This window comes from Gavialis gangeticus, unplaced genomic scaffold (genome assembly GCF_001723915.1).
Source record: "Gavialis gangeticus isolate Ggan-Ray unplaced genomic scaffold, GavGan_comp1, whole genome shotgun sequence".
In the NCBI taxonomy this organism is placed as follows: domain Eukaryota; kingdom Metazoa; phylum Chordata; order Crocodylia; family Gavialidae; genus Gavialis; species Gavialis gangeticus.
In genome coordinates this window covers 27,724,633-27,738,289 of record NW_017729022.1, presented here as the reverse complement: position 1 = coordinate 27,738,289, position 13,657 = coordinate 27,724,633, and the positions used below count along the sequence as shown (strand labels likewise).

Sequence of the window (13,657 nt, the reverse complement as noted above, 5' to 3'; positions counted from 1 at the left end):
AATGCAGATACTAGAGACTGAGTTACTCTCCTGGCAGGACATATATGTGGGCTTGATGAAGACCTAGAACCCATGTCTTTCATTTTTCACCAAGTAATTTAATACTAGAATGGTGTATAGGAAGTAGCACCTACAACAACCCATGTTCCTGACCACCACCAGCCCTGGCTGCTGTGTTTTTGGCTGAACTAAGTGTTGTTTGTATGCGTTAGACACTAGTGAATTTGGCTCTGAAAGGGACTTAGGCACAGAAATGCCTAGTTTATAGTTTCCAAATGGCTTTAGGCATTAGATCAGCACCAAGCTGCTTAGCTCAGGTGAGGAGGTAGTACCTCTGAGTATGCACAGCAGCAGAATTTTAGCTGCCCAAGTATTTTTACGGGGGATTGCTTAGTACTTCATCAGTGGCTGGGCTGTGAATCAGGTTTCAATGCTGTCTAGTAGTGTCTCCTCAGGGAAAAAAAATACAAAGTCTCTCTCTTGTTTCTGTATTTCAGTTCCCCAGAAAGTTTCTAATCTGAAAGCAAGTAGTGGTGGTTGGTTGAGATCTCTGAGAGTGAGCTGGCTGCCCCCTGCGGGAGACTGGGAAAGGTACAATCTTGTGCTTCTGAACCTTTCAACTGTGCTGCTGAACACTACAATTGAGAAAGACCGAACAGAATATGTCATCCATGATATAGGACTCATCCCAGGAAGACAATATGAGGTGGCAGTTATAGTGGAAAGTGGAAATTTACAAAATGCTGCTCATTGCAAGGGCCGAACAGGTCAGCACTCTTATTATTCTGTTAATTTGAATTTTCAAAATATTCAAGGGGACTATTTTGGCAGTTTAAAAAAAAAAACAGATATGGTGCTTATTGATTAGGAAATTCACAAGTGAATTTCACTAAATGATTCACAAGAAAACTGCTTTTACATGAACGTTACAGGTAACTAATTTTACTGGTGTAGTTATCTGCCTACTGACTTCGTAAACAAAAGAACAAATACCTAGATCTTTGTTATTTGCTGCTTTCTGGCTTTAGTTATCTTAGGATACCATGTCCAGTTGTGGTGTGGACAATGCTTGAATTTTCCCATTGAATTTCAGCTGGTCAGAAAATGGGGATAAGTGATAAAGCAGTGTAATTTGGACTGATTCTGCCTTTCCCGGAGACCCAGTCTTATGTAAATGTGGAAAGCATTTGAAGTGAAGTGAGTGCAGTTTAGGTAAGCGAGGTTTGCATGTAATGATTCACACCACTTTTACACTAATATAACTCTGTTGGCTTCATTGAAGGAACTCCTGTTTTGCTTTGTGAAAGTAGAATTAGACCCATGAGATGTAACCGAGTGATGTACAAACAGCCTTATATGAGAACTGTTGCCAGATTATGTTCATTATTGCAAATCTATAGTATTAGTGGAGGTAATCCTCATTTGCACTGATTTAGCTGCAATAAATCTAAAGGAACTAATCTTCCATGGCTCAGCTTATCCATGGGACTAATTGGGCAGCAGCTCTGCAGAAAAGGACCTGGGGGTTACAATGGACAATAGGCTGAATATGAGCCAGCAGAGTGGTCTTGTTACAAAGAAGGCTAGAGGCATACTGGGCTGCATTGGTAGGAGTGTTGCCAGAAGGCCAAGGGAAGTGATTATTCCCCTCTATTCAGCACTGGTGAGGCCACATCTGGAGTACTATGTTCAGTTTCAGGCCCCTTACTACAGAAAGGATGTGGGCAAATGGGAGAGAGTCCAGTGGAGGGCAACAAAAATGATGAGGGGGCTGGGGGACATAACTTATGAAGAAAGACTAAGTGAACTGGGCTTATTTAGTATAGAAAAGAGAAGACTAAGAGCAGACTCAACTACCTCATGGTGGGGTTCAAAAGAGGATGGGGCTAGACTGTTCTTAGTGGTGGCAGATGACGGAACAAGGAGCAATGGTCTTAAGTTGCATCAAGGGTAGTTTAGATTAGATATCTATCAGGAAGAATTTTCTCACTAGGAGAATAGTAAAACACTGAAGTAGGCTATCCAAAGAGGTGGTGGAAGCTCCATCTTTGGAGGTTTTCAAAACCCGGCTAGACAAAGCCCTGTCTGGAATGATGTAATTGGGGATGGTCCTGCTTTGAGCAGGGGGATGGACTAGATGACCACCTGAGGTCCCTTCCAACCCTAACTTTCTGTGATTCTATGAATATAAATATGGGACCCATTTTGATTTCACTGTCTCTGGAGCAAACCTGTAGTGATTTCTTTGAAGTTAACTGAACTTCACTGGTATAATTGCAAAGTGAGAGAGACTAGGCTTTCTCCTATGAGACCAAATTTAATGATGAATACTCTACATCCCTTTACACGCATACATCAAGTCCTCAATATGCATATAGAGGATAAAGTTCTTCTCTCCTTTGTTCTACTCTATAGCTGGAATCATCCCCTTAACTTCAGTAGAATTCCTCCAGAAAAACACCAGGGTAAGAATAGAATGTGGACTTAGGCACATACCTTTCATATTTATTACAGCCATTTTCCAATACTAATTCTTTATTTCCCTGTCTAGGACCCCAGGTTCAACAAGACAGTTAAATCTGTGCTTAGATTTAAAAGGTTTCCTCCTTAAAAAAAATACGTTCCTTGTTGGGTTAGAGTTTATCACCATTCCCTCAATAAAATTGTTACTCTGTTGGGAGATATCCTTATATCCCATTAACACAAATGCACAATGTTAGGTTTTTACTGATTCCTTTCATGTGTTTTGCCAAGATGTGGCACATATATTCACTGTAAAGTCCTTTGCTCATTGCTATATTTATGTTCTTCCCATAGCTCCGCATCCTGTTCTTCATCTCCGTATAAAGCATACCAATGAATCTTCACTTAGTATTATGTGGGTAACCCCTATTGCAGAATGGGACAATTATGTGGTTTCATTGGAAGATACTGGTCTTACTGTCAGAAACAAAGCTCTTGCAAAAGAAGCTAAAGAATTCACCTTTGCTGATTTAGATCCTGGGAGAAAATACACAGCTATTGTCACCAGCTTTAGTGGGGATTTAAGCAACTGGACTTCAGTAGAAGGAAGAACAGGTACCATATTATCAGTCTGCTTTAACTTTCGTGAGTCACCACCACCAACTGCTAGCTATCTTTGAATTGACTCAGGAACGTGTGCGCATTTTCTCAGTAGAAATGTCACATTTCCAAATCTCTTTTTATGTATGTAAGGTACTTTACAGTATATTTCAGAACATCCTTTCTCTTCTCTGCCATTTGCCAACTCTTTCTGGGAAGGATATGTAATTCCTAATCAAAATTGGTTTCTGAAATATGGATGTTGTGTCTGATCAATATGTATTAGCATGAGACTCCATATAAAAGGCCCATTTTTACTTTCTAAGGGAAGTTCACCTTTGGAAAAAATATAATGTAAAAGTATTGCTTCAGGGGAAAATTTCAAGTTTGGCAGACAGAAAACATGTATAATCTTCAAAATATAGTTTGAATTTCACTGCCCTTTTGATTCAAAAACCTCTGTCTGTTCTCAAGATGAAGACTGCTGCACAAGTAAAATTGTAATCCTTTTTGGATGCTAGTATGAAAATGACAGGGTGCTAATTTTGTGCACATGAACAAATGTAAATCATGTATGTCACTTTGCTTTTCTCGACTGATGTGCTCCTTAATGCTTTCAAGGTCTTAAATTGTAACTGCAGGTGGACACAACCCTGAAAAAACCATACATTGCAGTTAGTCAAATCAAGCTTACAAACCTTGATAATGATCCCTTGTGAAGCTTAATAAAGTGTTATGATTCTTTTGTACAGTAGGATGCTTGACTTCAACCTTCATTTATCTATTTTGTAATTAGAGCTGAGATTTCATTCCCCTCTCTTTTAGGCACCCCATCCTTGAAAAGGGTGACTGTCACACCTCACTTAGGCTGAATCTATTTTTTGCAGTCAAATCAGGCACTGGTTATAAAGTATCAAACTCAGAAACTTTGGAGTTTACTTTTGAATGTACCATATAGCTGAGACCTAATAGTCTCTCAACCTTATCAACTTCCAGAACCTACTAGGTTTGCAAGTATATGTTGGAATGTAAAGGTGTTCCCACAAAAATCCTAGTATGGTCTGAATAGGTAAAAATAGCCCTTTGCCCAAAAAGCCAAACCTCACAATGACAAAGCCCACACAAGGTTGAGAGGAAAAGTTCAGAATCAGATTCAAACTTTTCCAAAGTTCAGTCATGTTTGAACACAGGATTTTGGTTCTGACAACTCTATAATTGACCTAATCTGATCTACTTTTAATAAGTAAATTTTTAACTTAATCTAATTATATTTAATATCACTAATACAATGATTACTGTCAGTAGAATTATTTCAGTGGTAATTAGAAGTACAATTAGATGAAAGTAGGTGCACATTAAAAATAGATTAGGCCAAATTATTTTGGAACCAAAGTCCAATAGTTAGTATTTTAGTACTGGGATTGATATTAGACAAAATAGGATGTCTGGACCTTAATTTTTCAGGGTTTATGTGTTTTCACATATAGGAAGGTAGGACAGTTAAGTCTGACTGCCAACCAAGGCCAAAATATTTCCTTATTTCAACCAAATTTTGTCAAATTTTTAAAAGGTTAATTTGAGCTTTTGTGAAAATTTGGTCCAAATGTTAAGCCAGGTGCCATTTACTTTTGTCTATACAGGTCTACCCTATTGTAACAAGAATGGCCTTCTATAATTCAGCTTGTGATAGTAAAAAATGAGTGCTCTGAATTTTTTCCATAGCAAAACAAATTCAAGAAAGACTAATAACATATGTCTCAGTAACTCAGAAAATTACAGAATTGAAAGGTGTTTCCTTAGCTAAGTCCTTTTTGTTTGTGGAATTCATTTGCCACTGAATAGGGACAGGTGGGTGGGAGAATTCTAGGCAAGTACAATAGTCATTACATAAACAATTATTTTTTAAGTATTTTGTTTTTATTTAAATGGTATTTATGAAATGTGGGCCCTCCCAGGCTTTCAATCTTGAATCATTTTAGTCTGACCTATTACAGCCTGGGAGACGTCTCAGTACAGTAGATGGTTTCCGATACACCACATCCCATCAGACAGGAAACAGGACTGGGAGTCCACAGTTAGTTTATTTTTAGGCCTGTTGAGTCTGTCTGTAAATTGAACTGCTGCTTTGATGCATTTCTGTAGTGTGACTGAACTCTGTTTATTTGGGGAATTTTTTATCTTTGTTTCTGTTTACTAATATGCCATTTTCCCATTGCAGTGCCAGCTCAGGTGACTAGCCTAACTGTGGAAAACCAAGGAACAACCAACAGTCTGTTCACCAATTGGACAAGGGCAGTGGGAGATGTAGAGTCATACCAAGTGCTGCTGATTCATGAAAATGTAGTCATTAAAAATGAGACTGTACCCAGTGAGACCAACAGATACCACTTCCATTCCCTGAAACCTGGAGGCCTCTACTCAGTGGTCGTGACCACAGTTAGTGGAGGAATATCTTCCAGACAAACAATTGCAGAAGGAAGGACAGGTATAAAAGGGGAGAAGGATGCACTCCACCCCCTATTTGTAAATTCTTTAAGCCTGAATTCAATATGAAGAAAGGTTTTTGTGATTAAAGCACTAGATCAGCAGTGGGTTAGCTGCTAGATTTAGCCAAAGATTTCCTGCGTGTAATCCTGGACAAGTCACTAAATCCCTTGTCCCTCCATTCCCTGTCTCTTGCCAAGATTCTTGTGAATTATAATGGCTCTTTGTGATGCCCTTCACATAGTACAAGGATGCAAAACATTCAGTTCAGAATCTTTTGGTTTAATTCTGCACCTTTCAGGAGCCAGAGAGACCAGCAACAGTCCTCTGGATATTGAATGACTTGGAAAAATACTAAAGCACCAATACAAATGAATCATTTTTTTTAATTCAGGAAAGACAAAAATTCTGTGATTTGACTCAGATGTTTCTCACAAAAACAAAGAATTGTATTTGCAGAAAAAAGTAATGAAAACAGTGAGAAAATAGAACTGAAAGCTTTAAAAACCAGAAAACAGTCTTAAAATCTCCCATTACTATTGACTATGACAGAATATGGGCCACAAGAGCCTCCACAAGTGTACATCAGCTTCACTTCAGTGGAGTTATACCAAATTGTGCCTGCTAAGGGTCTGACATATTCAAGTTACAGTATTGCAGTAAATACTTCTGATAATTACATGAGAAACTGACCAGCTCTAACAAGTTGAAACCCATGGGCACAATTTGCTTCACTGCAAATAAATAAATTCATGAATATAAAATCTGATCACTAGAGGGCAGAAAACTACTGATAATTAAATATATATGTTTGCTGGGGCTTTGAAACAACTGAAGTATAAGTGGTTATTCATACTCATGATGAATGACGCTTTGTGAGCATAGCAATATTTTGAGATTTTTGAAGTGTCACCATCAGACCTTTAGTCTTACTGTCACAGATAATTTCATTCAGTTTCCTCAGAAACTCAGCTGTTTGCTGTGCAAATCTTCCTAGTCCTGAATAAGAACCCTAGATTTTAATTTTTCATAGTCATGTTCTATATATGCCTGTTACCCTTAATAGGAGTAAGCTATATAATTCTCCTCTTTTATTTTTTTGTTGAATAGTTCCTTCCAGTGTGACTGGAGTAACAGTGAATAACTCAGGTCGGCGTGACTACCTCAGTGTTTCTTGGCTGCCAGCTACCGGAGATGTAGATAGCTATTTGGTAACACTCTCTCATAACGGCCAGACTGTTCAGACTCTGACTATTTCCAAATCCTTCAGTGAATGTTCCTTTAACAGCCTCACTCCTGGAAGACTCTACAATGTGATGATAACCACAAAAAGTGGGAAATATGAAAATCATTCCTTCAGTCAGGAAAGAACAGGTAAAAAGGAGAGAAAAAAGAAGCTCTGTGAATTCAGTCATGTCTCTTGTTCAGTCTTTTGCAGTGATCCATCTTAGCATTAGCATTTGACCAAAAAGTGTACCTGAGGGTTATGGGTGAGAGGGTTAGGTCACAAACTACACTGCTAAACAATGAAGGACTGATTCCCATTAACCCTGGCGCTGCAGTCCTGAACATAAATGAGAATCAGGCCTACTGTTCTCACCTCTGTTGAAGCCAATGTTGAAGCCGCAATTGACTTAATGGGAACAGAATTTAGCTCACTGCATGATAAGGAAAAGACGGACACAGAGTAATTACATGGTAGAGACAGCCTGAGTGAGAATTAATTTGTGGTTTTCAGGAGACCCAGAATTTTAATCTAAGTATAAGTGAAAGGGTAAGGAGCTTTCAATTTTGTGAAACATCAGAATCTAATCATTTGACAGTCCTCATGGTGAACTGAGCTCAGATGACAATTTTTGGCTCAATAGTTCTTTGCCCCAAATCTTTTTGTTTAGCCTGTTATGTACCATTGTTTGCTGTCACCGTCCAAGAGGCAAAAAACCCCACAAAAACAGGTGCGTAAGTGAATAGAGAATGGAAAGTAAGACTGAAAATATTTTATCATATAAATGAAGGATACATAAACTCCTTAACTTCTGATTGTGCTCTATTAAAGAGGATGTAACAGGCATAGGGGGTTTCAGGGAAAAGTGACCAAAATTATTAAAGTTGTGGGAAGAATTGATGTGAAGATATTTAAAAAAGTATTAAAAACGGTTCAGCTAGGGAAGTATTAGAAGAAAAGGAGACAGATACACAAATTAACAAAGGGTACAGAAGATAGCATGCATTTCTAGTCTTTTCACTTTCCAGAAGAACAAGAGAACAGTAAATTAAACTGAAAGGTAGCCAACATAGAACAAATAAAAGGAAATTCTCATCCACTCATTGCAAAGTCAATCTATGGAACTCATTGCCACATTATAGCCTCAAGACAAAGGTCCAGATCTCATTCTACTTATTAGGCACCGAAGTGCAATTCTATGCCAACCTACTCAGTTCCCTAAAAACTTGTTAATACAAAAGGGTGGGTGGATCCTCTTCCTCTCTGCCACTTTTTGTACTTTAATCTTATGGCAAAGATGAAGACAGTAATAGATTTTTTCAGGGACTCAAGGAGGCTAGAATAGGATCACACTTAGGAGCCTACATCCACTTGGTGTCTAATAAGTGGAACAGGATCTGACCCAAAGACTTCAGTAGGGTTCAGTAACAATGTTGCCTTTGTATATGGCTAATAAGAACAGCGGGTGTTACAATTAACAAGAATTAACCCCCCCTTTCCCCCATCTCCTCTTGGTCCTTCATGATAAATGGCATAACCTAACCTCTAATAGGGTTTAAGAAGAAACTTTCTAAGTGGACAGTCCAGGCCATAACTTCCTGATGTGTAGGGATTTATTGCATCCTCCTCTGAAGGATCTGTTTCTGATTACCCTAATCCAATATAGTGATTGTCTAGCCCTTTTAGGGTCTTCTGTGTGACACCAGATGCTGTTTTGTATCCCTAATTATTTATTTTCTTTCTTCCAGTACCTTCCAGTGTTCAAGGAATTGCTGTCAGCAATTCAGCAAGAAGTGACTATTTAAAAGTGTCCTGGCTGCACGCCACTGGAGATTTTGATAATTATGAAGTGATCATCAAGAACAACAATGACTTCATCCAAACTAAAAGTGTCCCCAAAGATGCAAATGAATGTGTGTTCAGTAAACTGGTCCCAGGGAGGCAGTACAGCATCACTGTTAGCACAAAGAGTGGAAAATATGAGACTATGGAAAGGGTGTATGGAAGAACAAGTAAGTAAATACCTGGGAGAGAATTCTATTTGGAGGGAGACATTTGTATTTACAATACACAGGAAAAAAGGTGAATGATATGTTAATAGCTAACCATGATAACTTGACTCTACAGATGGGTGTCACTGTACAAACAGGAAGTAATTAGGTTACAATGAATGTTTAAATCAAAGAAAGGAAAACTAGATATTTGTTTTGGGTTTTGAAACCTTTGAAATGAAGATTCTGTAATGTTGTACAAGGTTAATCCATTATTTATGTTTGAAAAGCTATGACAGGCCATGCAAAGCATCACTCACTTAAAACACTTTTTCATGTGACCCATTGAAGATACAGGAAGGATCATCTACATTTTTATTATTAATAAAATTGCCTCTCATATTATAACTTTATTATTATATTTATAATATAATAGCTGAGGTACCTGGACCTCACTGTGCTAGGTGTTGTAACATGTGCCTTAAATATAATCCATGGCTTTCAATAAAAGTTTGTTTGAGAGAGTTCACACCAGCAGTAGTATTTCAGAACTGTAACCAGAATAATGATCACTGAGATTTTTATCTGGGCCTCTTTTCTATTGTCTTGTCAGTGCCAGAGTCAGTAAAGAGTCTGTCTCTTAGTAACAGAAGCACAGAAGATCTGCGAGTTACCTGGTCAAAGGCTGAGGGGGATGTTGATAAGTATGAGATTCAGCTGCTCTTCAATGACATGAAGGTCTTCCCGCCCATTTTGCTTGGAAACACCATTGAGGAGTATCAGTTCACGGCTCTCACCCCGGGACGCCTATACAAAATTTTTGTCTCAACAATTAGTGGCAATGCACAGTGTGCTACTTTCATAGAAGGACTGACAAGTAAGAAAAAATGCAACAATTAAAACTTGCCTTACGGTTTTTTCATTCAATAACCAGAGAAAAGAACTGGAAATTCAGAAAATCCAGGCTGGGTCCCAAATTGCTTGAGCCTTATTACACAGTGAAACCAGCTGTAATATTGACATTTCTGCTAACATGACCTTACATTAATAAATACATGTCAAAAGCATTAGCATGTGAATATTTGAGGATAGTTGCTTAGTTGATTATGGGAGGAGATGGGTTTCTTTTATGCCTGTCTTTACTCCTGATTTGCTTGGTGACCTTGCTTGATAATTTAAATGCTCGATGCCTCAATTTACCCACCTGTACAATATGTTTATTATTTAGGTTTCAAGAGGCTTCATGTGTTAATGTCTGCAAAAAGCTTTGATATTCCCAGAGGGAATATATTTGTATAGTATTATTTAGTAATATTTGCAGAATGCAGAGATTCAATATTCGTTTGTTTTCTTTATCATTTTCCTTGAAAACATGTGGTGTTTGATTTCCAAATACAAAAAGAGAGAGAGGGAAGGAGAGAGAGAGTGTTGTATATTTTTAAGGAACCATATTGCAAACACTCATACACATCTGTATCTTTATTGTTATGGGAAACTGGACTGCTCACATGAGTCACATTATGCCTGTGTGTAAGCATGTATCATCGTGAGGCAAGGGTCCTTTTTCTTGTTGTAGTCATTCTTGTTCTAAACTTTAGAATGTCATTTGCTGCAACTACAGAAATAATACCAAGTGAAATAGTTCAATGGAATGAAACATTTCTGACTGATTTCTCTGTTTCTTTTTATTCCAGTTCCAAGTGCAGTCAAAAACATTCACATTTCCCCCAGTGGGATGACAAACAGCCTAAAAGTCAACTGGACTCCTGGAGCAGGGGATGTTGATTCCTACACAGTGATGTTATTTCAGCAAAGCCATCAGCTTGATTCCCAGACTGTCTCGAAGCATGTCTATGAGCACATATTTAACAAGTTGGAAGCAGGGGAGCAGTACCGAGTTGTGGTGCAGTCTAACAGTGGCACTTTGCACAACAATTTAGCAGCTTTTGGGAGAACAAGTATGTTTCTTCATGGATAATGACCAAAAATGTGTAAAGCTTGCCCATGAGATTTACTATTTTATTAGATGTCACTACTTTTTTATTCATCTAGTTCTCAAAAGTATGGGGCGACTCAGATGAGAGAAGATGTCTCTGTATCACAAGAGGTAACTCTCCACTGCAGCAGTAATATGTCCCAGGAGAGATGACCTGTGTCTCACCTTAGCAACTGCTGCCAAAGACAAGTGCTCCATACCTAGATATATGCTAATCAGGTGGCTGTGTGGTGTCCTTCTGCAGCTGCTTTTAGGACTCTGATCCCCAATGTGCTGGAGAGCAGCTGCTGGAGGTGACCCCAAGGTGGTTTCACTTGTACACTCCTGGGGCCTCTACACATTCAGGTAAAGGTGTGATAGGATCTGATGCACAATCCACACAGTCACGCTTCCTGCCATGCCACATGTGCATGGGAGGAGGAATGATTGTGGGATCCAGCATCAGATCCAATCATGCCTTATTGCCAGTGTAAGGGGAGCCCAGGATTGCATTCCTGTGCTCTCCTTACACTGGCTCCCATAGCTGTCAGCCCCGCAGCTGATAGGAGTTGCAGTGGAGGCAGCATTCCCCATGCTGCCCCCACTGCAAGCCCCACAGCTGATGAGGCTTGCAGATGGGGCAGTGTTCTCTGCCGTATCGTGTCCCCCCATCCGCCCCCCATAAGCCCTGCATCTCATGAGGCTCACAGGAGGCAGCATTCTCCCCACTCTGAGCCCAACAACTGGTGAGGTCCACAGTGGGGAGCAATGCCGTCAATGCTGCTGCCAGTGCAAGTCTTGTCAGCTGCAGAACTGGCAGCTGGTGGTGCAACCCTGTAGCTGGGAGCTCCTCAGTTGATGGGATTCCCAGCCATGTGGGGGGAGCATTTAGCCACATGTTCAGTTAATGGCATGATAAGAACAAGCTGCAAAGTTATTACAGTTTTTTTGTTGAATAACTTTGTAGCTTATTGCTTATCACGCCATTAATTGGTTGAATGTATAGCTGGGCCACAACTAAAGGTGTGATTAAAAGGTTAATCACACCTTTAGTGTAATGTGTATAATGTGTACATGGGGCCTCAATGTGGAGCCTGTGTAAGTGAGGCATGCTAACTGGGACATGCTGTTGCTTTGGTGCTGCAAAGTCACCCAGAGTTTGAGGGTTTCATCCCCCAGACCCTAAGGGAATGGACATAATGATTTCCCACAGGGTAAAAGGGACAGGGCTTTATCTTATGTGTACTTCTTAGTTGCCTATGTGTTCTCTTTTACCCTGTGGTTCAGATTCTACTTACCATAGTAACTTACTCCATTTTCATTAAGGGTTAAGTTACCATGATGTATGTTCTCCTTACTTCGGGATAAGATCATGCATTCAGGGAGTTACTGTGTACCAGCTGATACACAGCAAATCCCCCCTTCTTTTACCCTATAGTAAGTTGTTTTTACTAGAGTGGGAGTGCTATAGCTATGGTGATCTAAGAAATATGCAAGAAGCAAATTTTGATTGGTAGTGTATTTTATTTTACCAACTGTAGAGATGTTAGACAAACTTTTGGCCACAAAAATGCTCAGGAAGACTATTTCTAATATCTAACATCTCTCCCCACTATATTGCTGGTTCAGTAAAAGATATTACCAAACCAGACCTTGCTTCTCGTAGGTTGTTTATATATCCATGTCCCTTTGATATGAGCAACTGTATCTGAGTACATGTTCACAAGATTGTACCCTGCAGCCCAAACTGTATCTTGGGATCTGTTAATGTATCCCCTCATGTTTGAGGAGGATCCTAAGCTGCATGCTACTGGCAGAGCCCATTGCTCAGTTGGGGCCTGCTAAGTTATATTTAGATCCAATATCTAGGGCAATACACAGTGCAGTCAGTTGATTTAAATTTTTTTCCTTTTTTTTTTTTTTTTTTTGAGAACTTGACTTTGAGACTAGAATTTTTGGGTGGAGTTGCTCTTGGCTAAAACACTTTTCCCCCCCAAATAACCTGTCTTCCCTATTACCTCAATGGCTTTTGTTGTTTCTATATTAATGCTTTCATACCTTACTTTGAAAACTGTGATTATTATTCAGGCATTTCTCCCTATTTCCTAGAGAAATTATCTTTCTAATTTTTTTTTAATAATCCTTCCTTTGCATTCTTTTTTCTGCTGCTCAAGTGCCATGAAGTCTGGAACCTTGCCCTTCTACTCCTCTCACCTGTTCGCTTCATCTTTACCTTATTGTGCTATACTTACTTTTCATGCCTGAGGAAAGAAGAATGTAACCTACGTCTGAGGAATAGTTTGTAAGTGCCTCAGCCGTATACAACTACAGCCATAACAAGATGGCAGAAAAGAGCTAATGGCAGCACAGTCAGGACCTTGTGCCCATATTTAAATGTAAATACTATCTGATATTATTTCTCACATATGTTTGTTTAAACAAGCAATTAATTTATGTTAGCTCGGTGGCAGTTATGATCCACATACTCTGCTTTGCAAGTTTATGCTCCTTGAAACAGTGATGGAAGCATCTCTTCAGAGAACAGATTATAGTTCTCTGACAAACCCCATCCTAGGGCAGGTTAAAGATGCCTGGGCTAAGTGGTTGTTTTCTGCACCAGTTGGCAACAGCCCCCAAAGGTTTTGTCTTCCGAGCAAAGATAACATAGTTCAGCCTACTTCTACAGGCACAAGGAGCCATACGAGGGTGTCATACAACCTGGTTCTCTGTTTTCTAGGGATTCTCCAATTCAAGACAAGTTCAAAATACTGGAGAGGCAGATGCTTTCTATTCCCTTTTACACTGCTGGAGAAAAAGGATAGAAAAATTTTAGTAGCTCTCCCCTCATTTTTATGGGTGTCAGCAAAGAGAAAGCTGTATTGTATTTCATAGTTTCATAGTTTCTAGGGTCGGAAGGGA

General features: G+C 39.3%; 1 protein-coding gene across 2 annotated transcripts in view; it reads left to right on the top strand.

Annotated features, from left to right (window-relative positions):
- The window catches only part of PTPRB (protein tyrosine phosphatase, receptor type B), a 111,927-nt gene that overhangs the window by 47,590 nt on the left and 50,680 nt on the right, over positions 1–13,657 (top strand). For both annotated transcript variants that reach the window (XM_019514729.1, XM_019514728.1), the window contains exons 8-14: positions 498–767; positions 2,818–3,078; positions 5,282–5,548; positions 6,658–6,921; positions 8,521–8,784; positions 9,377–9,640; positions 10,458–10,721. In XM_019514729.1, coding sequence (XP_019370274.1) covers positions 498–767; positions 2,818–3,078; positions 5,282–5,548; positions 6,658–6,921; positions 8,521–8,784; positions 9,377–9,640; positions 10,458–10,721 — 1,854 coding nt within the window. The remainder of the gene's footprint in view (positions 1–497; positions 768–2,817; positions 3,079–5,281; positions 5,549–6,657; positions 6,922–8,520; positions 8,785–9,376; positions 9,641–10,457; positions 10,722–13,657) is intronic.